Below are 26,838 nucleotides of genomic sequence, written 5' to 3'. Positions count from 1 at the left end.
CCGACTTGATTGAGTTGGGCCACACCTTAACTGAAGTAGTATCTTGAAGAGATCTTATTCACAATGGGTCCACACCCGCTAGTATGTGGACCCAAACCAAGAACATGTCTGAAGTGGGCTAAACAATCCACCACAGATAGTGTTGCTCTTTCTTAGGGAATCAGCAAGAAAGGGGATGGTGCTTTTTTTTTTCCTCATGGGCAGGCACCGGGAATTGAACCCGGGCCTCTGGCATGGCAGGCAAGAACTCTGCCTGCTGCTGAGCCACCATGGCCCGCCCGGTTGGTGCTTTCATAGCCAGATTTTTAAAAAACATTTTTAATTGTGAAATATAACATATATAGAAAAGTGATACATTTCAAAGTACATTTTAACAAGTAGTTACAGAACTAATTTCAAAGTATTGTATGGGTTACAGTTCTACAACTTCAGGTGTTTCCTTCTAGCTGCTTTAAGGCACTGGAGACTAAAAAGAAATATCAATATAATGACTCAGTAGTCATATTAATTTGTTAAATCCTATCTTCTCTGTTACAACTCCTTCTCCTTTCATCTTTCTCCCAGTCTTTAGGGATATTGGGCAATGACCATTCTAACTTCTCATGTTGTAAAGGAGTGCCGACATTGTGGGGTACGGAGATGCCACTGGTTGATGTTCTTGGAGATACTAGCACCTCTAGGTTTCAGGACTTACCTGGCCTAGGAACCATTTGAAAGTTTTAGGTTTCTGAACAGTAAACTTAGTGAGTGAAACTTTTTTATAGAGTTTCAGATAGATCCCTGGTATTCTTTAGGGTTTTCAGGAATACTGTTGTTTAGGGCTTGGCATACCATGGCAATATCTAGCTGAAGCTTGCATAAGAGTAGCCTCCAGAATAGCATCTCAACTCTATTTGACATCTCTTAACCATGGATACCTATTCTATTATATTTCTTTTCTCCCTTTTGGTCAGGTAGATATTGTTAATTCCATAGTGCCAGGGCTAGGCTCGGCTCTATGAGTCATGTCCCATGTTGCCAGGGAGACTTATACCCCTGGACCTCATGTACCACACAGGGAGAGGGTTATGACTTTACTTACAGAGTTGGGCTTAGAGAGGCCATGTCTGAGTAACAAATGAGGTTCTTTGGAAGTAACTCTTAGGCATAATTATATGTAGGCTTAGCATCTCTGTTACAGAAATAAGTTTCATAAGAGCAAGCCTGAAGATCAAGGGCCTGGCCTATTAACTTGGGGGTCCCTAAAGTTTGAGAGAGTATCAGGGATTTCCCAGGTGTAAAAATTTAATAGTTCCATATTTTTTCTCCAGTCCCTCAAGGGACCTTGCCAATGCTTTTTAATTATCTGCTTAACATACTCTGGAATGTATCCAGGCATTGCATTAAGTTATGTGGAACTGCAAGAGCTTATTCCCAGTTCTAGGCTCCAAGTGTTTAGGTTTTTAACTGAACTGACCAGACAAGTTAAGTCAGATTGTGTACTATAAAAAATTTAGGTTTGGACAAAATAAACCTCTCTTCCTTTGGTTTCATACAGTAGGTGAAGTTCTAAAATGCAGACAATATCATCCTTTACCCTGTACTCTGATTTACCTTAGTCCCAACCAGATCAGCTTTGTTCTTACCTCATATTCCCTATATTTGAGGAATAACACCTGTCACTTACCAAGGTGGAGGAATAACACCTGTCACTTACCAAAGTGGAGGAATAACACCTGTCACTTACCCAGGTGGAGAACTATGGAAAGTCTGATCTTTTTTTTTTTGGCTTCTTTAACAGTTGCTGTATATAGGAATGCTGACTTTCAGAGGTGCAGGAACTCCAACTCTGAATCTTAGGTGTCACACAGGTGTCCAAAGTTCCAGGAAAATACTGGGTTACACATACATAGCACAGCATCTCAGAATTTAGAAATAACGTCTAAAGCTCAGAAATAAATGTGATTGCTGTAAAAGCATACAATCTAGGTCCCAGTTTTCTTATAAGTATTTTCTAAAACAAACCATACAATATTTGTCCTTTTGTTTCTGTGTAGCCAGATTTTGAAATGTTTTGTGGATGACTGATTGAGAGGTTGCTTCCTGGTGGGTTCTGGTTTTCAGGATTATACACATTAGGGGCAAGCAAACTCAGGTGTCACCAGCTGATGCTATTAGAACAACATTGTTCCCATCAGGAATATGACTTAAAATTAGACTGGAAAACAGGATTAATCACAGGGAACAGACTATTGGATAAGCAATAAAGAAACCATGTAGGTAGATGTCAAACTGAGAAAACACTCTACAAAGTAGTAAAAGACACAACCATAACCAAAGTCAGGGTATTATTTTTCAAGAGCAGGAGAAGGTTCAGAGATGAACTTCTCACGTAAGAATAGAGTGAGAGAGGCTGCAGGGACATTTAGATTCCTCTTGGACTTTTGGGAAAAATTAGTCAGTTCTTCCAATGCATGGTGCCTGGGATTGGAGAGTGGGTGTTACAAAATATCTTCTCTCCTTCCTTTCCTTTTTCCTCATCTTTCTCATTTCCCTTTGACTTTCATCTCTTCTTCTCTTTGCTTTCCTCTTCCTCTCCTCTCCCCCATCCTGAACATGTGTCTCCAAGTTACTTTTCACATTGCAGTTTCCTTATCTCTGTGGTTATATGTGTTCTTTCTAAACTCAAATTCTTACTCATTTCCCCATACCTTTTAACACCTGTCACTTACCCAGGTGTAGAACTATGGAATTAAGAGAACCCAAAGAAAGATGGTCAAATCATGTACAGTAAGAGTTCAACATTCACATCTGGTGGTTACTTTGCTGAATTTCTTCCCATTATTGCATCTTAGTTTTTGGTCAATTTAATATGTAGTTAATGTTGTACAAGAGATTATTACTTTTATTACAAAAACATTGCTTTAGCTTGCATTCTGCAAATTTTCATTTTTGTACTGCCATAATCTTTGGGTTTTTGTCCTTTTATTTTACCTATTTGTACTGGTATTTTCATTTGCCTTTATTTGCCTCCTTATCATGTGGAGCTCTGATCACTCTGCCTGGGTTGTTTAGACTTAACACCTTTTGCTCCACAACCATAAGGCTAATGATGTCTTTGGGCACTTCTATATGGTTTATTTTGCTCTATTTTGTGACTTTGTAGCAAAAATATTCCCTTCCTATGATGACATTTGACTTTCATCAGCTCCCACTTCTTTTGGAACTACTTAAAGTTAAGAGAAAGGGTCTTTGTGGAGCTGAAGGTACTTGGAAATTGGAGACACACAATGTTTCGCTTTATGGCTGGCATCAGAAAGACAAGAAGCAGCATTTCAGCTTTCCATTATGGGACTTCCCAACACGTGTTCCAATATTTAGGCTGCAAAAAGTCAGGGCCCTTTACATTTCAAAGGAAAGAATTCTTGCAACCTTGACAACAATCAAGGTAGCCTAAGTGATGTTAGTTTAATGAGTTATAGTTTCTCTGGGTCTAAAATCTCATTTCATATCCAATTTCTCTTTCTTTTTAGAATTGGAACGGATAGTGAAAGCCAATGACCGTGAATATAATGAAAGGTTCCAGTACGCAGTGAGTAAAACACATGAAGCACACACATGCTAGAGTAGGTCTTACCTTAGGGATGATGTGGTCCATGCCTTCTAGAACTTTATGACCTCAATAAAAATCTTCTTTGGCCCATTTCAATAGCAAGTTGCAATACGTTTTCATAAATATAGATCTTAGTTACGCTGGTGCAGACTCTAGAGTTCTCTGGCATCCATATGGCGTGTGTGAGACTTTTTTACACTAGCAGTGGTTGGAATGATTGGCATGGTTAGAGGATAACAGAAGTCCTTTCTCAAGAATCCATACTTAGTTCATTTTTGGGGTGCTCATTGGGGAACTAGAATCCACAGGAACAACATGAAATAGGCCTTTATTGTGGTACTGGCAGATGGAAGTGGTATTGATGGATGATGGGTGATGAGTAGCATTTTGGGGGCTTTATCTAAGGAACTCAGACTGAATGTGGGAAATGGTATGTATGGTAAAGTTCCTCAATCTGTAATGATTGTGTTTATAAAATGAGAGGCAAGAATGATTAATTTAGAATGAGGGCTTTAAGCTTATACTGAATTAGTTTTACTTTCTTTTTTTAATGAGGGATTTTTTTCATTTAAATAAGAAATCTTTATTAAGCGTGTACTAAGTGACTGTTGCTGTTCTAGGATATTGGGATACATTAATAAACAACCTGATGAATTATATCGTAGCCTCATAAAATTCTCCTCATCCTTCCATGACTTGATCAAAATCGCTACAGGGTATATTTTACAAGCTTTAAAACACATAACCAGTAGAAATAATTCTATAGGGGACACGTGGGCACATTTTTCATTCTCATGTATTGCCAGCCACCAGTTCTTTTGCTAGAAAATAACTCTGATTAGTAAATATTTTAAGCATTTCTCCTCATGCTGACCTTTATAATATTTGCTCCCTGCCTTACACAAGCTTGGAAATAAGATTTTCTTTTAAAAGTTAATTAAAAAAATTAATGTACAATAGATTGGAACAGAAATTAGCAGATACCATATAAAGAGGCAGAATTGCTTCAAGGCCTCTGAGATCTGCAGTGAGATTGACAACACCAGCACATCTAATAAAAGAAAGTCTCAGGCTGAAGAGGGGTTGGAAGGCCATTAAAGCATAGAAATATGAGAGTCTTGGGACAACCTTTGGCAATGTCCATCCAGGCACTAGCTATGGGAAAGAGTGTTTTGGTCAATGGATTTTTTAGTATTTTGTCAAAATACTAAATGGATTTACTATTGGCAGATGTTTCCCAGGTGGAGTGAGAGACTTTGGGCCATTTCAGTGTGACACTATTAAATATTCAACAGAGCTAGCTATCATCTCCTCTTTTCTGATGCTGTGCTAATCATGTAAAGTTGTGATTATAATTTTTTTAAAACTTTTTTTATTAATTAAAAAATTAACACACAAAACATTTAGATATCATTCCATTCTACATATACAATCAGTAATTCTTAATATCATCACATAGTTGCATATTCATCATTTCTTAGTACATTTGCATCGATTTAGAAAAAGAAATAAAAGGACAACAGAAAAAGAAATAAAATGATAATAGAGAAAAAAAAGACTATACGTACCATACCCCTTACCCCTTGCTTTCATTTACCACTATTTCAAACTGAATTTATTTTAACATTTGTTCCCCCTATTATTTATTTTTATTCCATATGTTCTACTCTTCTGTTGATATAGTAGCTAAAGGGAGCATCAGACATAAGGTTTTCACATTCACAGAGTCTCACTGTGAAAGCTATATCATTGTTCAATCATCATCAAGAAACATGGCTACTGGAACATAGCCCTACATTTTCAGGCAATTCCCTCCAGCCTCTCCACTACATCTTGAACAACAAGGTGATATCTACTTAATGCGTAAGAATAACCTCTAGGATAACCTCTCAACTCTGTTTGGAATCTCTCAGCCATTGACACTTTGTCTCATTTTACTTTTCCCCCTTTTGGTCGAGAAGGTTCTCTCAATCCCTTGATGTTAATTCTCAGCTCATTCTAGGGTTTTTCTCAGTCCCTTGATGCTGAGTACCAGCTCATTCCAGGATCTCTGTCCCACATTGCCAGGAAGGTCTACACCCCTGGGAGTCATGTCCCACGCAGAGAGGGGTATGGTGGTGAGACTGCTCGTCATGTTGGCTGGAGAGACAGGCCACATCTGAGCAACAAAAGAGGCTCCCTTGGGAGTGACTCTTAGGCCTAAATTTTAAGTAGATTTGACCTATCCTTTGTGGGGTTAAGTTTCATGTGAACAACCCCCAAGACTGGGGGCTCAGCCTATAGCTTTGGTTGTCCACACTGCTTGTGAGAGTGTCAAGAATTCATCTTGGGGAAGTTGAATTTCTCCCCACTCTCACCATTCCCTGAAGGGGGCTTGCAAATACTTTTCCAGTCACTGATCAAATCATTCTGGGATTTATCGGGGGATCACTCTGGACAAACCAACAAAATCTCACGTGCTACCTGAGATTCCAAGTAATTATGACATTCAATCAAACTATCTACATGAGTTATATTAGGAAATGCTCTAGTCAAAATCTAAATTTTGTACCAAACATTTTTTTGCTTTAGTCTCACACATACGGTGACATTTTAAAGTATTAATTACCATCCATTTTCAGCACTCTGCAATAATGACATTCCTTTGTTCTTCCTCATGCAAAAACATTTTTAAAATTTGTACATTGTACATTTCACTATTATTATACACTCTAGGCATTCCTAGATTATACCATCTCAATCTTTAACATCTATCTTTCTTTCTGATTTCATTTATGTCCCCATCCCTCCTCCCTCTATCATTCTCACATGCAGCTTCATTCAGTGTTTTAACATAATTACATTACAATTAGGTATTATTGTGCTGTCCATTTCTGAGTTTTTGTATCCAGTCCTGTTGCACAGTCTGTATCCCTTCAGCTCCAATTACCCACTATCTTACCCTATTTCTATCTCCTGATGGTCTCTGTTACCAACGACATATTCCAAGTTTATTCACTAATGTCGGTTCATATCAGTGAGACTATACAGTATTTGTCCTTTAGTTTTTGGCTAATCTCACTCAGCATAATGTTCTCAAGGTCCATCCATGTTGTTACATACTTCATAAGTTTATTTTGTCTTAGAGCTGCATAATATCCCATCGTATGTATATACCACAGTTTGTTGTGATTATAATTTGACTTTCAATGTAGGGTTCCCTAAAAGGAGGCAGTACATTTTCTCTATGAAAGATTTCTCATTATAAAATAATACATTGGTACTCTGATTTTATTCATCGGTCTTGTAAGCTTGGTTAGAATAAGTACACCCTTGAGAGAAGGAATCTCTTAGCCTGAGATTGGGAGGGGCTATAATTCCCCAAGTGATGGAGGCCACTTGGTGTGACCTCCTGATATCTAGTCATTTAGCTCCTCCATCACCAGACTTGGCCTGGCCCCATGCCTTTCCATTTATTCTGCTGCCAGTCCTTTAACTTGCGGTGGGTGAACTTTGAAAGCCTTAACCATCACATCCTAAGTCAGAGGAGTAGACCTGTCTATTATAAGACCTTGGAGGGAAAACCAATGATAATTAATTTACTATGGTGTAATTATGCATTTAAGTACTTGGCTGCATTTCTTGTTTTCTAACGTATCACAAGTATTTTCATTCTGTGGGTAAGTAGTAATTCTATAAGGCAAATCATATTTTGCTTGTGTTTTGTAAGATGATGTTCCACGCTTTTACATATAGTGTTATATTTACTTTTAATTAATGACATTCTTCAAACTTAGAAAAAGTATAGAAAATAATTTGACACCTGTGCACCCACCACCTAGCTTGACTAGATGTCAACACGTTGCCATAACCGCTTCAGATCTTTCTTTTAAAAGTAATCAAATGCTAATGAAATCAGAGATGGGTTTTTCTTAAGCTTTCCTGATGTTGAACAAAAGCGTGCAGATGTGTACCTGTGGCTGTGTTTTCTGTGGGGCTTCCTAATAACCGCTGGACAGTGGAATAGTATTCTGTGGCCTCGTGTGTGGATTGAACAGGGCCACTCCCTCTCTGTAAGCGAAACACACCATGGCAAAAACAAAACCATTAAGTGATGTCAAAACCCAGCATGGTAACAAGATTTGAGAAAGGGAAGCTGCAGAGCAGCAAGGGGCACAGTTATCCCAGATCGAATGACCACTATTGTGGCTCAAAGGGGGTGAGCAGCTTCCGGGCCCTTGGGAATGAACGTGGCTCCCCACGGACTCATGAGAACTGCTGTTGTTCCCTTGATTAAGAAACTCCCAATAGCATGTCTGGCCATACAGGGAGCTGTGGGGCCTTTCAGCCTCAGTTTACTAGGCTCTAAGTTCGGTCTTCTCAAATTTCCTTTTACATAAGTTATGGTAAGGATTAAAGTAGATAGTACACAGTAACCCTATGAGCTACTCTATGCAAAGCTGGAATTTGAACCTCTATCTAATTCCAGAGCTCTTAAATAACTTCCTATATGGAATATCCTTTTTAAGAAAAGCAGCAGTGTGGGACTTTCTGCTCAGTGTTACCCAGCTTTAAAGAGTATTGCCCTGGTGGTAATAGATTTGGCAAGAACCCAATAGATCCCAGGAAAATGCTCATAACCATTAAAGAAGAGATATTACCACATTAAGGCTGCAAAGGAAACAGGTATAAATGGAAACTTATGAAAAATGTTAACAGTGAAAGCCCCTCAAATATGGTAGAAAGAATGTTTTGGGATAAGATAGACCATCTCTCTCTTATTTGCTTACTTGTGGTCTTGATCTGCATTTCTCATAGTATGTTATTTCATTTATGAAATGGGGAATTTTCCTGTAGGTGTTATTTATTAAAGGACTAATAATATAATTTATATGAAATATTTGATAATAGTAAGACTAAGTTAAATATTTATTTGGTGATTACCACATACCAGGCCCTATCTCTTTTACTTTTTTAAACATGGCTGTGGGTGAGTTTTCACAACAAATGAGATCTCCTATAAAGTACTGGATAAGGTATCAGTGAGAAAGACACACTGAAAATTGGCTAAACATGTAAACCTCCTGCAGCAGATAGCACACCAAAAAAAGTTAGCATATCTGTGATACTGAAGGTATGGAAATTGCTGATAAATTACCCACATATGCAATAGTAGAGAAACAAATGCACCTAAAATGGGAGGACTACCAGTGGTAGTAGAGATAGAAAAAAAAAAGCCGTTTGGGAATAATAATTCAAACTTGAGATAAATGTTATTGATTCCTATCTGCGCTCTACAAAGCATTTGATGAATTCTGGAAATTTTCCTGACAATCTCATCATGGCTATTCATGATACATGATTAATAATGGTAAGAATAATAAAGATGATAATTAGCTTACATACATATAGTACCTACCATATGAAAGGCATGGTTCTAAGCGCCATATTGTAGTATACTCATTTAATCTCATAACAGTCCCATGGAGTGAGTGCTTTTATTATCTCACTTTTATATATGAAAACATTGAGGTATGGAGATCTCACTTAAGTGACTTGTTCAAAGTCACACAGCCAGATTCATTGACTATGGCTGTGACGTGTGTGCACCAGGCACGTTGTATATATCTGTAACCCTCTGCAAAACCCAGGGAGATTGTGGGAGGCAGGCCTTCATTTGGTAACTTGTCTAAGGTCACAGAACTAATAGGTGGCAAAGCTGGATTTCTAATTCAGATGGCCAGATTCCCAAGCTCATGTTTTTTTCATCATGACATGCTGTTTCTTTTGACCAATCCTGAAAAGAACAACAGTACAACAAAACAAAAAAAACCTTCTCTCTTCCTCCCATATATTGCCTGGTAAAGTTTTTGTACTTTAAGGACAAAGATAAGGTCTTGCCACTGCTAGAAATAAATGAGATATAAATTTTGCAATGTGAGGCTAAGAATAACCTTACGTCTTATACCTCAAGATTTGTAGATGAGAATTTGGGAGAAACCTGTACAGAGAGCTCAGATAGATGATGCGATTTCTACAAGCACTGAGACTGGTCAAGCAAACTTTTCTCTCTGACGACTGGTGGAAGATATTTCAATATCTAGAGAAACAATTTATCCACAAACCCTAAACTGCAAAGCACATTATATTGGACATGACACACGTTTAAAAAAGACAATCAAAAGTACTTTTGAGAGACATAAACAAAAGACAAGGTTAATGATTTTAAGTAAAATTAACTGGTAAATTAGACATGATATTGTGAGAACCATAACGTAGGACTGTAAAATTACAGAAGGGATTTAATAATGCCAAGATGTGGAAAACAGAGTGAGTTGGGAGAGTGAGCCAAGCATAAGAATTATTATTCTCATTAGAAGAGAGTTCAAAGCTTTCCTGGTTAATAATAGGAATGAATAATAGAGGTAATGAAAACAGTTGTATTAAAATATGTTAATGGTGAAAATGTTAGAAAAATGATGAGTGAGCCAACAGCGAGACTCATTATCCTTATTAAATGAAGTTCAAAGTGAATGGTTGCAGCAGTGAAAACAGTTGTAGTTGTGCTAAAGTGTGTTGATGTAAAAGAATGTCAGGAAAAGCATTGGGCAAATTATGGTTACTGTGGTAGTTAGATTCAGTTGTCAACTTGGCTAGGCAAATGTGCCTAATTCTATTGCTGTGGACATGAGCCAACGGCATGTGAACCTCATCTATTGCTGATTACATCTGCAGTTGGCTAGGAGGCATACCTGCTGCAATGAATGATGTTTGATTTAATTGGCTGGTGCTTAAATGAGAGATCTCAACATAGTGCAGCCAAAGCAGCTCAGCATACCTCATTTCAGCACTCACAGCTCAGCCTAGGCCTTTGGAGATACAGGAAGGAATCACCCCAGGGAAAGTTGTTGGAACCCAGAGGCCTGGATAGAAGGCCTGCAGAGATCACCCTGTGCCTTCCCACATAAGAAAGAACCTCAGTTGAAAGTTGGCTGCCTTTCCTCTGAAGGACTATACGTTAACTAAATAAATCCCATTTCATTGAAAGCCAATCCATCTCTGGTGTGTTGCATTCAGGCAGCTAGCAAACTGGTATTTTGTACTGGTATTTTCATTTGCCTTTATTTGCCTCCTCATCATGTGGAGCTCTCATCACTCTGCCTGGGTTGTTTAGACTTAACACCTTTCGCTCCACAACCATCAGGCTAATGACGTCTTTGGGCACTTCTATATGGTTTATTTTGCTCTATTTTGTGACTCTGTAGCAAAAAAATTCCCTTCCCATGATGACATTTGACTTTCATCAGCTCCTACTTCTTTAGGAACTACTTAAAGTTAAGAGAAAGGGTCTTTGCAGAGCTGTTACTTTTTGGAATTAATTAAAAAATAACGAAATGGCATTGAAAGCATTTGTTCCCACCAGTCCTTTTCTCTCTCACATAGGGACACACATGATCCATACCCTTTGAATTCTCTTGAACTTTAACAGTACTTGAGAACGGAGATGGCCTCATTTGAGTGATGAGAAAGTTATCCTGCCTCAAACTCAGAAACATCAGTAAGGCTGAACAATGCTTTGTCTGAAGGCATGTCACGTACAAAGGTAGATGGAATGTTTCTAAAGGATTTTTTTTTTCTGATCTGAATTATTGATCCTATTCAGGATTCAGCGCATGCTCACATAAATTGGTAAAATTTAACCAAATGATTTTGCATGCTTGTAATGAAAGCTTTCAATGCAAAAAATCGTAATTCTAACACTGTAATTTATTCCCAGAATCTTAAAAGTCCTTATTGATATTTGATTATTGGATGGAATCTATTGTTGTTCTCATGATTATTGTGATTGGTGGGATAATGATCATTTTGGGTTTTCCAAAGTGTGTTCATTTGATGCAGCAAACGTAGTCCTGAATCTCAGCTGATTGTACTAAGCCCTTCAACAGGAGTCCCTTTCTTTCCCTCTCATCCCTTTAAACATGATTTGGTATCTTCTCTTTTCTCTTAATTCAGAATAAAGTGGCTAAGAGTGGAGTAGAACTAGCTGGTCCACATCATTATATTTGTATGACGTTGGACAGTCACTGGACTTCTTAGACCCAAATTACAGTGAGGTGCTTGTATTTCTCAGACACCAGACTAGCAGAACAGGAAACTTCTATGTTCCTGTGTGTGGAGGTAAATAGAGGATTCATTGTCCCCCTTTTCTTTTTAATAGAAATAAAGTGATTTTCAAAATTCAGTATTCCCAATGTGTCTGCCCTATGCCTAGCAACATGGTATTTGTTGACTTATTTACTTTCCAAAGAGGATCGAGGCGATATACAAAAAGTATATGAAGCTCAAGGAGACAAACTGTGTGAGGAAACTGGGACAGTCAGGGTACTTTTAGGTGAACACCCACAGTACACTCTGGAAGCACCTAGTGTATTGAGTGCTCCTTGAATTATTAAGTAGCTATAAATTCTACTTTTTGCACTTAAAGGAGCATATGATCTCCTCAGGAAGGAAGACCAGCATATGAGAACAAAACTGATAATCAGTCATAATGAAGAAGGTGGTACTAAATTTCAATTGTGTGATGTGGCCTGTGTTAGGGAAAGAAGAGACAGTGTGAGCAAAAATGTTTGCGGGACTTTTGCCAGAAGAAATGGGAAATGATTCGAACCTTGTTTGTTCAGTTGTACAGTCAACCATAGGAAGGAATGGCATGAGCAAAGAAAGGCCTGAAGTCAGACTTAATTGGAGGTGGGGGGATGTGCATGAGAAATTCTGATTCAGGTTGTTTGAAAAAACAAAAAAGGAAAAAGAACTTCAATGTGAGGGAATAGGCTTTCAGGAGCTGGGGAGTCATAAAGTAAGAAAGGATTTTATTTGGCCTCCAGATTAAATAGGCCAGATATTGAAATGGAAATGTCCAGGTTAATGTGAAATGAAAATTGGGTGGCATCAGAGCTGTAGACTTCAGGATATTAACTGGAAGGAGATACTTAAAGCTAGGAGAACAATAAAACTGGTTGAGAAGGGACGACTGAAGTGTGGGGATTGTGGGTGGAAACTCAGAGAGTGGGAGGAAGGGTGCCCAAGAAGTAGTGGAGAGCAGAGAGGATTAGGGAGAAATAAGAGAGGACAATGAGATGAAGTCTCCCCAGGAAGGACCTGAGTTCTCAGAAAATAACTGGTGGTTAACCGGATCCATATTAGAGGCCCATGAGGTTAAGAACTAAGGAAAAACATCTTTACAGCAGAAGGAAGTGACTGGAGGACCTCATGAAACAATTTTAACGGAAAAAAAAGCTGGGGGTGGAACAGAACAGGAAAGAAAAACTATGCAAAAATGAAGGAACTGAGGTGCAAGGGTGGTTCAGTGGTAGAATGCTCGCCTTCCATGCGGGAGACCCAGGTCTGATTCCCAGACCATGCACCCCACCTCCCACCCCCAACCCTGGCCAAAAAAAAAAAAAAGAAGGTACTGGGGTATAGCCCACCCAATTAAGAATTTGCAATGAAAAAGGAAAGAAATAGGGTAAAGCTTTCAGGTTCACTGAAATTCAGTGAAGCATTTTTTGAATGAATTTTCTGACATATTTTGGTTTTTAAAGTACATAAAGTCCACGGCAGGTCAGCTTAGGGAGACTCTTAGGATACCAACATGCTGGGACACACCCCAGGCCTGCTCTAATCCCCAGCCTGATGGGAAATTTAGGTTTCTCTTTCATTTCTTCTTGAGCAGCATGGCTTCACTGCTGACATGCTGTTTATCTTTACCAATAGGCCTGGTAACCAGAGCAATTTATGCACCACCCGAAGAGTGTAGATGATGACAAGCAGTGTGACAAGTTGGAATTAGTCATGGAAAGTGCCAGTAACTTGCATTTGTTATGGGTTTCTGGTTATTGGTTGTTGCATTTTTGTATTGGGACATCACCATAGTAACAGTGGCTTTTTAGCAAACATTGAAAATGCCTTTTGTATTGTGTGCTGTTAATATCTGTGTATATTTTTCTAAGTTCTATATGACAGAGGTTTTTATTTTTCCTTTATAAATAGTTTACTTTCAGGAGAAAAGATGTTTTTTGGACATCTCTCAAATTCATTTTCTCTTTGGTTCGAGAGTCTAAAAGTATAAACATTTAATCTTTTCGACTTCTGATTTGTTTAAATAGTGCTAATCTTTGGCTAAGCATTTGTGTGATTCCTTGTTTCCTTAATATGGTTGGTCTATTTTAATAATTTCTTATAGCCTCTGAATTCCTTTCTGAAATGTTCTAAAGTAGCACATTAAGGTAATTAAATAACCCAATTAAACTCTAAAACTCTAAAGTGTTTGTTATTTACCTGTCCCAGGCTTGAGATAAGTTCAATGTTCTCAAAAACTATTTCCACTCCATCTGCTATGTGCACTAAATTTTAAATAAAGTTGCACAGGTTTGGTTTAAATCTTTTTTTTTTTTTTTTTACTTTATCATTGCACTGTTATGAAATGGAAACTATCCAAACAACATGTAACTATTTAGAGAGTTAAAATATGCTAATTTTGATGTTAGAATTTTGCAGCTCCATGTTATATAGCCTTGTTACATTAAAATAAATTTAAACTAAGACTGAGAAGTGAAAAGATGGAGTAGGAAGAAAGGTAACTTCTGTTGTGGATAGAAAGCTACAAATGCACTTTCCTTTGTTCACAAGCAGATTGTGAAGGTAATCCATAAATCAACCATGTGGGTGAAATAAGTCTAGTAACAGTTGAGAGGTTAACGGTAAAACCACCAACTCCAACAGTTGCAAAGTGGTTTTTATCTTGTTTTGCAATTTTCTTTACTGGACTGAATAGTCTGGTTCTGGGAATTATATTACAAAAGATGGTAATTATCAGATTTTACATTCTGTAGTTGAAAGATGAATAAAACCATTCGTGTTAAAAATGTAGTCTCAAATTCATGTCCGTTATTACGACAACAGCGCTTAGATTTCGGTTGTATTTTACATCTGGCTTTGTATTTGGTTTCATACAAAAGTAAACTATTTGAGTATTAAACTTGAAGATGCTTAAAAGAATGATCCAAGATTTGTTTAGGGGCTATATATGTGTGTATAAATATGTGTGTATTATGTGAGCGTGTACATGTAGGTAAGGGCATGCTTGTAAAGATGTGTGTGTGTTTGCAAAAACGTTCTGGCTTGATCAGAGACTGTTCTTTGAGGAAGTAAGCAAAGGACAGCAACCAGACTCTCATGTGTAGATCAGCAGTCTAAATCTCTAGCTGCTGATGTTCTTGTCTTGACATCTCTGGCAGCCCTAATGATAACAAGGATTATGTCATACTTATCTCTGTATCTTGCCTGTTGTAGGGCTTGGTACATAAAAGGCACTCATTCGGTCATTAAACTTCTATTCTGTGTCATTTGTGGTCTTAATAAGCATGTCTTCTGTATCTTCATTGATATCAAAATCATGGGCCAATGGAATAATTTTATTTATATATTTATTTATTAAGCAACAGTTGCATGTTTGGCACTGAAATGAAGTATGTAGTACTGGAGAGGATGCTGTGGTATCTGCCTTCAAGAAGTTTACACTTTTAGTGGGGGGACTTTTTTTTCATGTCTGGAATCAGAGAATTACCTCGAAACTCAGGAGATTATATGTGCTCAGCCTTGCTGGTGTCTCTTTCCTTACTATGGGTAAAGAAAATTATTTCACTGGAAAGGAGTGTTGTGGGAAGAGCATCTCTAAAGCAGGTTTGACATTCTGTTGCTTTAAATATAAGCAATAACAATTGGGAGAAAATTGGTTTCTAAAAATGGCCTCGGGCCACATCTGTAGTCTGGCCCCTAGGTTTTCCCTCTTTCTCCTCCTTCAGATCTCTTGGTCTATGTTTAAGGCTGCTGGCAACCTTCAGTAGGAGATATACAGAGCATAGTCTCCTGTTCCCATGAGACACCTCCTGATTCTGTTCTTTCAACCCCCCAACCTCTTTCATCGATTCCTCCTGGGAACTCCCACTCTTGCACAGAGTTCTGCATGAACTTCATTCTTCAACCCTTGCCTTCAGATGGCTTGAGTCAGTAGGAAGAAAATAAAGGAGGAATGTACTGGGGAAGAGGTTGAAGATGAGATGGCAGAGAAAGTTCAGGCCCTGCACCCATGAGCCCCTCATTCATTCATTCATTCACTCAGAAAATAGGGGCAAGGATCTGATCTGCTTTGTTCCAAAGCAGCTCTGTGCAGTCACTGTTCTTCCAAGCTGGCCTCCCCAGTGACACTTGGGTGGATCATTAGCTATGAAATAAATAAATCCCCATTGTTGCTCTCCCTGGAGCTTGGTACTTAGAATTGTCCCTTTGAGAAGCAGCTCTGTTGCAAATCAGTTCAATGACTTAGAGCATCTGTCTTAGTGAGGTTTGATTGGAGACTCACATTTGAAACTGCTGGGTTTTTTTTCTTTTCTTTTTTCCTGTTCATGTGATGGCAACTCCTGCTCTACTTAGGACTCAGATGGATCCCTGTTGAACTTCTGCATCAGCTCCTACAGAATATAACTTGTCTGGTATTTATGTTATTGGGGAGCACCATTGTCAGTTCCCCAAAGCAAATTCAGGGTAGACTTTATTTTGACTTAGACCACCCCAAGCACAACCTCCAAAGTTGGTAAAAATTTATCAAACCCTTTATACTTGACATAATCACACAAAAATAAAAGACTTATATGTCAATGTATAAGTTATTATTATACCTGTTGTGTTTTAATGATAGAAATGCTTTATTATTATTATTATTATTTTAAATCTTTTTTTATTTTTTTTGCATGGGTAGGCACTGGGAATCGAACCCGGGTCTCCAGATGGCAGGGGAGAACTCTGCCTGCTGAGCCACCATGGCCCGCCAGAAGATGTTTTTGAAGACTCCTTCCATTCCCATGTAGAGAATTTTCTTTTCCTGTTTCCCAGTTCTCTATTCTCTCTCTTAACCCTCTCTACTTCCAAACAAACAAAGAAAAAAAACACTTAACAAACAAAACACTTAAAGCCCAGGGATGTGGGTTTGTATAAGTTTAGGTTTATCACCCAACCCTGGCTATTAGAGGGCTGGAGACCATGAAAGACTGGGGAGATTGTAGGAGGAATCTGCATGAGTCTGTCGGGGTGGGGCCTCAGAGCTGCTTGCTCTTCCCATCTGATCCCCAGGGTTCAGGAGAAAATTGCATAGCCACCCCAGAGCTGTTGTTATTTACACAGAAACCTAGTGTAAGAGGTAAAGTCCTCAGAAGGATTAGATTTTTCATAGTGTGTTGTTATAGACCCACAGTCTTTTGGGAAATTTTTTATGGGTGTCTTTCCTTATGAACCAGATTTTTCCATTGTGCCTTTTTACCGTCATAAACACTGAGGTACTGCCTGAAATGTGGTTCCATTTCCAGACTGCACAGTAGCATGAATGTGGCCTAATATTTCGTCTTAATAAACAAAGCATCTCAGTATGCACTAAGCTGTCTTAACATCCCTTGTAGTTAAGGAAAGGCCCTGAGCAAGCCTGCCCCACCTCATCTCAAAGACATCTCTACTCTGGGTGTCCAAAGCCTCTAAAACACTAGACTGAGATGGACTAATGGGCCAAAGCTGAGGGTCTAGTCCCTAACAGATACCAGATCTAGAAGAAAGGGGTATAGAAAAGCAGAAATATGAGACAAAACAAATCACTAGGGATGTGCTATGTACGTCCCACTGAAATCCAGTATTTGTTTCCTTTTTTCTGTTATTTACCTTCTTTTTGTTTTACTTCTTATCTCTCTGGAGAAGGCATATACTAAGTCTCTCTTTCCTTCTGTGTTATTTTAAGGGTATTATCAGCCTTTTCCCAGAAAACACAAAAGAAAGATTAACATTTTGTTTGGAATTACCCAAAAGTCTTTATATGTTGTATGCACCTAAACACCCCAGGGGTAGAAAAATATTAGCATGATCAAATTAATCTCAGAGGGAAATTTAATTTGTTCCCCTGGTAATTGTCCAAAATTAGTTCCTTACAACTAAATTTCTATTCCAGGACATTTCTAGCTCTAGAACATAGAGATGCTGGAACACTAAACTAAGGCCTGAAAGATGGAAAAGGGAGCAAGGTCTGTGATACTGTCAAATTTGCTTTGGTGGGAGATTGAGATCCGAAAGCTTTTACAGCCATCATCTGCATTTCTGACGCATAGATGGGAAATTAAGCTCCCTAGACAAGACTGGCAATTCTCTCCCTAGATTGAAAGAACTGAAAGTGACTGCTCTGAGCTGATTGAATTAATGCGAGCTCGTCACTGTGCTTTACAGAGTCTTTTCTTCAGCAAGGTGAAGAATGTTCTGAGAGGGTCAGTAAGTTTATTAATCAAGAGGGAGTCAAGAAACGCTGTTTTTGATTCATTTCACAGGAAACACATTCAGTTTGGGGGAACGCTTAATGCCACAAAACATTCCTTTTATGGGCAAACCTGCTTGTAACCACATTAAAAAAAACCACAGTTTTTTGATCCATAAAATGGTGCTGAAGTATTACCACCTCATTGGGTTCTTTGAGGATTACCTACCCGAGATAATGCATGCTTAGTACTCAGTGCAGTACTTGGTATATGTAAGGAGCCAAAACATGTTGGTCACTGTATGCAGTAACTTGACACTGAGACATAATTACACAGAAAATCATAAATTCTCCTCTCTGTTCGCTGGCTTGGTGAACATGGGTTGTACGCATTTCCTTCTATCACAATGTTTAGTTGGGCTGTCTTCAAGCTTTTTGAGCATGTTCCTTACCTGGAAAAAGAAAACCTTCCCAATATGTATGTATTTATTTACAAATTATACACAAACATGTAAATAAGATACTCTATGTATTAGACATTAGTAACCTTAACTTTTGAATTTTTACTTAAAATATACATAGAAGTTCTTTTTTGTGACAGCCCAAAGGATTGTTTTGGCCACCCCCCCTGGGGGACACATACCCCCACTGATCTGGTCAGATAGGGTTGCATTGAACTTGGAAAATCAAACAAGCCGCCTTCCTAAAGGATTCATGGCAGGCAAGGTGATCCTGCTCTACTGCTCAGTTTTCTTCATAGTACTTATCACTTTCTTAAGTTGTGTTATCAGTTTACAAATTTATTGTCTGATTAACCCTGCCTCTCACCCCACAACTAGAACGCACACTCGATGAGGGCAGGGAGTTTGCTTATCCATATCTGTTTCCCTGGTTCATAGTATATAGTTCCTGACACACAGAAGGCTATTACCAAGCAGTTGAATGAATGAATGGATGAATGTTGGGGAAAATGTGGCTTCTGCTTTTTGCTCCCCATAAATGTATTTTGTTCAAGGCTGGAAGTCCAAGCTCAGGAGAATGTTGCGATGGTGGTGGTGGTGGTGGTGATGATGATGATGGTAAAGACTCTTCTGGGGACTGACCTCCCCTACAGTGTTCTTAGAGGAACGCCATCATTTCTCCATTCCTCCCATCCTTGAGTGTCCGAGGACTCTGCTCTGGGCAACATTTGACTAATGCTGAGGAAATGTGGTATCAGTGAAGGGCCAGTTGCCCAAGCTCCAGACCCGTTTGCCCGTACATACGTTCTTCTGGTGGCTTTGCATAAACGTGGGGGTTTCACTTATTTCCTGAGTGGCACAGATGTCTTTTGGCCATTTCCTGTTTTATGCACTATGCCTGTGGACACAGACACTTTTTGGTTTGGTAATTTCTCTCTTAAAGAGTCAGAATTATGTCTCTCTCTGGAATCCAGGTTGTACCATAAGAATACTGTATATGCCTCTCTTGTGGCAAGAAAGTGGAAATTTTTTTCCTTCAGATTCCTAATAGTTAACTTTTTATAGCTGTCATGACACTAAAAATGTTTCATCAAATGTGGGAAGATCTTCTGATAATGCTGAAACTGTGGTACTTATTGCGAAAGCTTCTGGGGTTTGGCTTGTGGGATTCACAGATGCAGGCAGTGATGACCTGGACAACCAATGAATGCATTTAAGTTTAGCTTTCTCTGACTCATTTTTAAAGGCAAACACAAAGATAAAATAGATTATTATATAAAGAGATAAACTAACTTTTAATATTTAGCTATTAGTACTCCACCCTGATTCTAGTTGGTTGGAAGTAACAGAAAAATCAACTCAAGTGAACGTAAACTATAAAATAATCAGTCATATAACTAAAAAATCCAGAGACGGGGCTAGCCTCAGAAAAGTTTGTTTTTTCCCCCTCCATCTACAGTGTAGGTTTTATTCTTGGAAGCCTCACCATCGTGGTCCTAAGATGTTGCCAGTGACCTCTGGTGACACCCGCTTCCAGCTTGGAATCCAGTAAGAAAGAGAAAGCCTATTTTTCCAGAAGTTCAAATTCCCAGAATTGTCACAGGTCATGTGTCTAGCCCTGAATTCACAACTGTAATTAGGAGAGTGGGTGCACAGTTGACTTAAGCTAATCTTGGTCTGACCCCAGAGTTATGGATGGGAGTTGAATTCATCCACACAACAGGACTAAGAAATTTGGATCACTGTTAGTTGAAGGGAAAGGAAAAATAGTCAAATATTGGTTACACCTGGCATTAAAAGAGGACCCAATTTGGGGCACTGAGGTTGGATTATATATATATATATATATATTATATATATATATATATATAGTATGTGATATGTCTTACATTGCAAAAATATTAGTATTAGTTTCATTTCTGGTTGTGGTAACCATGACCAATAAGTGTTTCTGGATTTCTGTCTTTTGGGGTCATGGTGAATAGTTCTGATCAATGACTTGAGGCATTTCTTTGTGGATGGAAGACTCTTTAGTGCTTTCTCTTTCTCTCTGGTCCTACAGCTGGAAATGTTTGAGGTGGTGGCTGTGCCATCTCAAGTGTCTGTGATGAGTAGACTCTCCCTGAGCAGTTCTCCTGTTGACTCATACTAGATGAGTAGTATGAACAAGAAATAGACTCTTATTGTGTTAAGCCACGAAGATTTTGGAGTTGTTTGTTAATGTGATGTAACCCAGTTCATCCTGCCTAGTACATTGGATTTCCTAAATCCATTTGGATCATTTGAGGTTCCCTCACAGTTGGTCAAAGGAAACAAAAATCTTGTATTTGTATAATTCTTTCAACTTAGCAAAAATGCTTTCACATTTATGATCTCACCTCATCTCCATGCTTGGCCTTTAAATGTATAGATGAGAAATATTATTAATTTTTGCCACTGGAAGAATTAAGGCAAACTCTCCCAAATGTTCTGTTTACTAATTTACCAATGTTTGTTATTTTCTGTATGCTTTGTTTTCTTAAGCAATATGTTTACATAATGGAATCTCATTATAAAAATAATGCTTTCTCATTTATTAATATTTAATTGGTGGCCCATCTCTAAAGAATTTATCATTTAGTAAATATAACAAAGGTCTTCTTTACTGTCACCAAGCATTGATGCCGAAAATTTAAAGGACTTTGGAAAGCTAAACTAAGAGAGCAAATGTCACATGATTTGTCTGCATATTGCTTTGCAGGGGTCAACAGAATCACTCTTGAGGAGAAGTGAAAGGAAATACAAGGAAATTGTAATCGTAGATCAGGTAACAGATAACCAGGTCCCCTGCTAAGGAGGTTGACTAGAGAGGAAGAGGTAGATGTACAGTATTTCCCTTTGTGAGAACATGGCAAAAGGCTAGAAATGCAAAGGGGAAGAGAGAGTGAGGGCTGATTACTCTGAAAGCAGAATGTGAACCTGTGAAGTGGGCTGTGAGTGGAGCAGTAGAGTGGTGAAGTTATGTGGGCTATGAGAGAGAGTGTCTGGGTTCAAATCCTGGCTCCACTCTTCATGAGCTGTGTAACCCTAAGTTACTTAGTCTCTGTGATCCTTGGATTTCCCATCTACAGAATGATAGTGATAGTACCTAATTCATAAGGCTGTTGTGAAGATAAAATGAGCTATGAAATGTAAAGTTCTTAGAACAGCACGCCCTGTAAGAGCTTGATAAATATCAACCTTTATTATTATTTATTATTATTGTTATTGTTGTATGTCACCATCCCTTCTTCTACCACTTTGACCCACGCTGCCTATCATCTTTCACCTGGACTAATTCAAAGGCTTCCTTCCTCACTGGCATTTTTACATCTATTCTTGAATCATCTTCAATTGGTTTGCCTTTTTGTAGCCAAGTTATCATTTAAAATGGAAATCTCTTCAAGTTCAATCTCTTTCAAGATTGAAATTCTTTTTATGGACTCCAAGGAACTTCTTGGAGCCCAGTCTGTGCTGACCTCTCTTGCCCAGTCCATGTAGTTGCTGTTTTAGGTCCCGGAGTGTGTGATTTTCTACCCCACCGCAGGGTCTTGCATTAGTACATGTTGGGGGAGCAGTGCTTTACCTTCACCCCAATGTTGCCTTCCAAGTGGAAGGCTCTTCACGGCTATGATTCTTCTCTCCACTCCTTTACTCACTCTGCCCCATGGGAGGTGGAGTTATGTACTGATGATTAATCTTGGAGGAGAGACTGTATCTGCTCACCTCTGCCCTTCTTCCTTTGGGAAGTGAGCAGCCCACAGAGAGCAGGTGGTCTCTGATGCTCCTCCAGGTAGGCTCTTCTCCACTACACAGGAGGCTTGCTTATGTCCTACATTGTCTGTGACAGTGTATTTAAGCCTGCCTGGTCATGGGGTCAGGTAACGGGTCCTCCTGGCTAATAAACCAAAGCCATGGCTTCCAGCTTGGCTTCTATCACATGCAGTATGAATCCTTCAACTGCTACTCCTTTTCTTACTTCTTTGATAATGTTGTCTTTTTTCAGGACTTAGAAGGGGCTGTTCCCTACTTAGCCTGTTATTTCCTAGTTATCCTTCAAGTCCTTAGACTAGGGAATGTCTCGCTATTCTATTCTCCCAGAGCACCCAAATCTCTCTTTCTAATACTTAATATACTTTTAGCTACTTGCTTAAGGTTTTCTTCCCAGCTATATTTTAAGTACCATATCTGTATTGTTCACTGCTCAATTTCCAAGTACAGGGTCTGGTACATATTAAATTCTCAAGTATTTTGCAAATGGAAGAAGGAAAGATTGGATTTTTTTGGAGGAGGATGGAAATATATTTAATTAGAAAATATGTGTCAATTAGAAAGAAATAAGGGTGGTATATATGTCACCTATGAAGGTAAAAAATAAAATAACCTACCTTCCTACTTAAGAGTTCACAAATTACTGATGCCGTCTGGTTATTCCCTGCCCCCCCTCCCCAAGGTAGCTACTATTTTTACTCTGGTATTAATTGTTCTCTTGCTTTTTATTTTCTATTTTTTCAACTGAAATAGAATTCTCATACTATAAAGTTCACTCTTTTAAAGTGTACAGTTCAATAGTTTTTAGTATATTCATTAAGTTGCGCAACCATCACCATTATTTATTTCCAGAACATTGCCAAAAGGAAACTCAGTACCCATTAGTATTTATTTCCCGGTTACTTTCCTCCCCAATCGCAGCCTCTGGGAAACCACCAATCTACTTTCTGTTTCTATGTGAAAATATATAAATGGACTCATATAGTATGTGGTCTTTTGCATCTGACTTCTTTTACTTAACAATGTTTTCAAGCTTCACCTGTATGTATCAATGCTTCAGTCCTTTTTATTGCCCAATAATATTCCATTGTATGGATATACAACATTTTGTTTGTTCATCCATTATTTGGCAGATATTTGGGTTCTTTTAACTTTATGTTGATTTTGAGTTGATAGTTGTGTATGTGAATGAGTTAAGAAATACAAGGTAATATATGGTACCAAATCAAGAAGGTCAAACAAAAAGCTAAACAAGTAGACTTAGGTGACGCTCATATATAGAGTGCAATTAAATTTGAGTCAGTGTTGGATTTGTGCTTTTTTTTGTACATAGAGAGTAGAGTAACTGATAGAACCTTGTGAAAACCAATAATCAGTAGTGCAGGAGGTTTGATAACACAATGGGACTGGTCAGAGAGGTTGGAAACAAAGCAGGTGTGTATTCGAGCCTTGAAGTCAATATTAGAGATGAATCTGGATGGTAGTCCACAATATATAAATCTTGGATACTCAAAAAGGGTATTAAATTTTCTTAGAATAGTTGCTGTAGAATGCAAGGGTTGAGAACCAAACTGAAGAAGGTAAAGGATAATGAAGGTAAACGCAGGACACATATGCAAATCTGTTGTATTGATAAAAAATGAGGATGAAGTCCGTACTGGGTTGGGGTATTTCTAATAGTCCGTGGTGGAAAAGTAGTGTTAAGAGGATAGTGGGTAATATCTTCCAAGTTGCATTATAGAATGAGCTGTGCTAAAACTTGACAGGCTAGTTCAACTAAATGACTAAATATTAATATGCCTGCTCTAAAGTCTTATCAATATTCACATCCTTGGACAGGGCAGTGAAAATGGAAATATCTTTTCCTTTTGAATGAAAAACAAAGAAAAATAGATGGATCCAGAAACTCCCCAGGAGGGGGAGCCCTTGTTCCTCCTTTCCAGTTAAAGCTGCAAGGGTTTGCATCATTTGTGAAGTCACAACAGAGCAAGAGAACAAATACAATCATTGTTATAGGTCAAGTTAAGTAAATAGGAGAAAATTACCAAAGTCACCAGTTGGCATTATCACTTTATCCCATAAATTGGCTACTCACCATAAAGAGTTTGATTTTGTAGGAAAGTTTTCTTTCTTTAAAATTCCTGTGTAGTTTTGACTGTCCCTACTGATAGAGTATCTGTCCCTTAAGTAAGATGCAGGCTTAATTTATATCTTAGCTTCAACTTAGAAGGAACACAGAAAAAAAGAATTGGAAATATGTGATTCTTTCAGTCAACTGCTTTGACTCCTTAGCTTTCCTCCTCCCTAGCATTTTCCCCAAGTCTCTTCTGTAGAAAAATGTGTCGTGGTTGACAGTTCCCACAGGATTCCTTCCCAGCCCAACTCTTGAGCAGAAAGCACTGTGAAAATTGTCACATCAGCTTACAAGACAATTTCAGCGCACAATTGTGCAGCAGACCAACTGGAAAATCTTCTTTTGACACTGCTTTTACTCTTTCACAACTTACAGCACACAGCTGGGCTCTTTGATTCCTTGTTAAATGTTAAAACTGCTCATTTAACAGATTGGTATTTTCTTAAAAAAGGAAGCAGTGATTATTAGAAGCCATGTAAGTTCGCCTAACAGAACAAACTAACCTCATTTAAAAAAATACTAGTGAAGGAAAATGCTAGGGCATGTTCACCCCAAATCTCATGCTAATTTTGCAGATAAGATAGAGTTAAGCCTCAAGAAGAATTGTTAGGTGGGTTTATAGGCGGTTAACACAAATATATGGAAAATGTGCTATCTGTAGAAAGGATTCTAGTTGTTTGCTGTAATTTTTGTTTGTTTTTGGCTCTATCTTTTGAAACGTAGATAAAAAGATATCTCCATTTGCAATTTGCTGATGACACAAAGCTTGGAGGAATATGTCATACTGTGGATAGTATATCAGGATTCAAAAAGTGTTTTATTTTCATTATGTTGGTGTAATATGAATATATGGAAGGTCCTAAACACTGATATTTTAAAAATGATCTGTAAAGGTTTAGGAAGGAAGAGAACTGATTTAATAGTGTTTTATGTAGGAATGATCTAGAGATTTTAATGGATCAAAATAGATGTGAATTGTGCTAGCTTTGGCAGCACATATACTAAAATTGGACGAGGCAGAGAAGATTAGCATGGTCCCCATGCAAGGATGACATGCAAATTCATGAAGCGTTCCATATTTTTTTTGAAAAAAAAAAGAAAGAAAAAAATAGATATGAATACCAGTAAGATACAGTCACCAAAATGCTAAGGAACTCTCAGGGCACGTTACCATAATAGTCCAGAACTAATGGCATGAAAGTCCCAGCTGTATTTGAACTAATTAAGCCAAACCTAAAATTTTTGTTTGATTCTGGATATCATATTTTAAGAGAGATGTGGAGAAATGGGGATGGATCCAGAAAAGACTCATCGGGAAGGGATGTCTATAAAATAAGTCATGGAGAATGAATGGCTGAGGGCCTTGGGAATGTCTGGCTCAGGCATAATGCATGCTCAGCTTCTTAAGTTTCAGAGCTTTATCTGATAAGGAGCAGTGCCTTGACCCAAACTAACATGATGCCATTTGTTTTTCAGGATAATCGAATCCATACATCCAAGTACAACGTTCTCACCTTCTTGCCAATTAATTTATTTGAACAGTTCCAAAGAGTGGCAAATGCCTATTTCCTCTTCCTTCTGATTTTACAGGTAACATTCAGGTTGTGTTTCTTCATCATCTTTATTACCAATTTGTTAAAAGTATTCTTTAATTTGAAAAATAAGTTAATTTACTTTGCTAAGTGCTCATGATTAGGTAAAACCACCCTTATCAGATTTTAAGATTATTATTGCTGTTTCTCTTCACAAGAGAGGGAGAGTGAGGAATGGGTAAAAACTAGTGCATTTATCATTCTAAGCAGTGAGGTCATTTAAAAATGCAACTTTGCACTTTATTTGAACCAAACCAGAGGCTGATAATTACTGTTTATAGTCTCTCTCTCTCTTTTTTTTTCTTCTAAAACTCGTCCTCTCACATTGATATTGCAGGGATTGCAGAGTTGAGGCAGAGTCTAGATGAGTAGTTTGTCGGTCTCAATTTGACAAATTTCATTTTTATCTAAGAACAATGACATGTTTTATCTATACTTCAAGTAAATGATTTGTGCTATGTGTTATTAACTAGAGCAATAGTGCAATACTCCTTTTACAGTTTTGAGTGGTTAATTGGCATGTAATAACCTTTCTTTTCTTCCCCCCATCTGATTAAAATTTGGGCTATAATATAATTTCAGATTTTGTTGGTATTTTGGGAAGAAAAAGGCATGACTATAAATTAAAGCCTCAAGGAATTTAACATTTTCTATTAGCCAGCTACTTACCTAGTATTTATTTTAGAGTAATTTAATCCAATCACATTGGTGGATTTAGAATGTGTTGGGCTCTGTTAGTTGTAGGGCATAAGAAGGCAGATTAGAAATGTGCAATGTAGATTAATAGCTCTGAGTACACGTATGTTTAATTGAATGACTGTTGGTTAGTTCTTTTGGTTGTCAGTGGTAGAAACCTAGATTAGTTTAAGCAAAAAGTGAATATATTCAGAGGTATAACCGGTTCAGATGTGGCTGGATTCATATGGGCAAACAATGTTATCAGGATG

General features: G+C 38.1%; 1 protein-coding gene and 1 non-coding gene across 9 annotated transcripts in view; both read left to right on the top strand.

Annotated features, from left to right (window-relative positions):
* ATP8B4 (ATPase phospholipid transporting 8B4 (putative)) overlaps positions 1-26,838 on the top strand; it is a 282,452-nt gene that overhangs the window by 26,663 nt on the left and 228,951 nt on the right. For 3 of the 8 annotated variants that reach the window (XM_077127848.1, XM_077127847.1, XM_077127846.1), the window contains exons 3-4: positions 3,513-3,571; positions 25,776-25,889. In XM_077127848.1, coding sequence (XP_076983963.1) covers positions 3,513-3,571; positions 25,776-25,889 — 173 coding nt within the window. Of the gene's footprint in view, positions 1-3,512; positions 3,572-8,545; positions 11,750-20,235; positions 21,183-25,775; positions 25,890-26,838 lie in introns of those variants that run through there. The other 5 variants (XM_077127851.1, XM_077127845.1, XM_077127849.1 and 2 more) reach the window with 4 other exon arrangements.
* On the top strand, positions 25,277-25,382 carry LOC143656618 (U6 spliceosomal RNA). Its single transcript, XR_013162534.1, has one exon. It is a non-coding gene; the product is annotated as a U6 spliceosomal RNA (small nuclear RNA).

This window comes from Tamandua tetradactyla, chromosome 14, assembly GCF_023851605.1.
Source record: "Tamandua tetradactyla isolate mTamTet1 chromosome 14, mTamTet1.pri, whole genome shotgun sequence".
NCBI classification, from domain to species: Eukaryota; Metazoa; Chordata; class Mammalia; order Pilosa; family Myrmecophagidae; genus Tamandua; species Tamandua tetradactyla.
The sequence above is the reverse complement of the archived record's forward strand: the minus strand, read 5'-3'. Positions and strand labels throughout refer to the sequence as shown.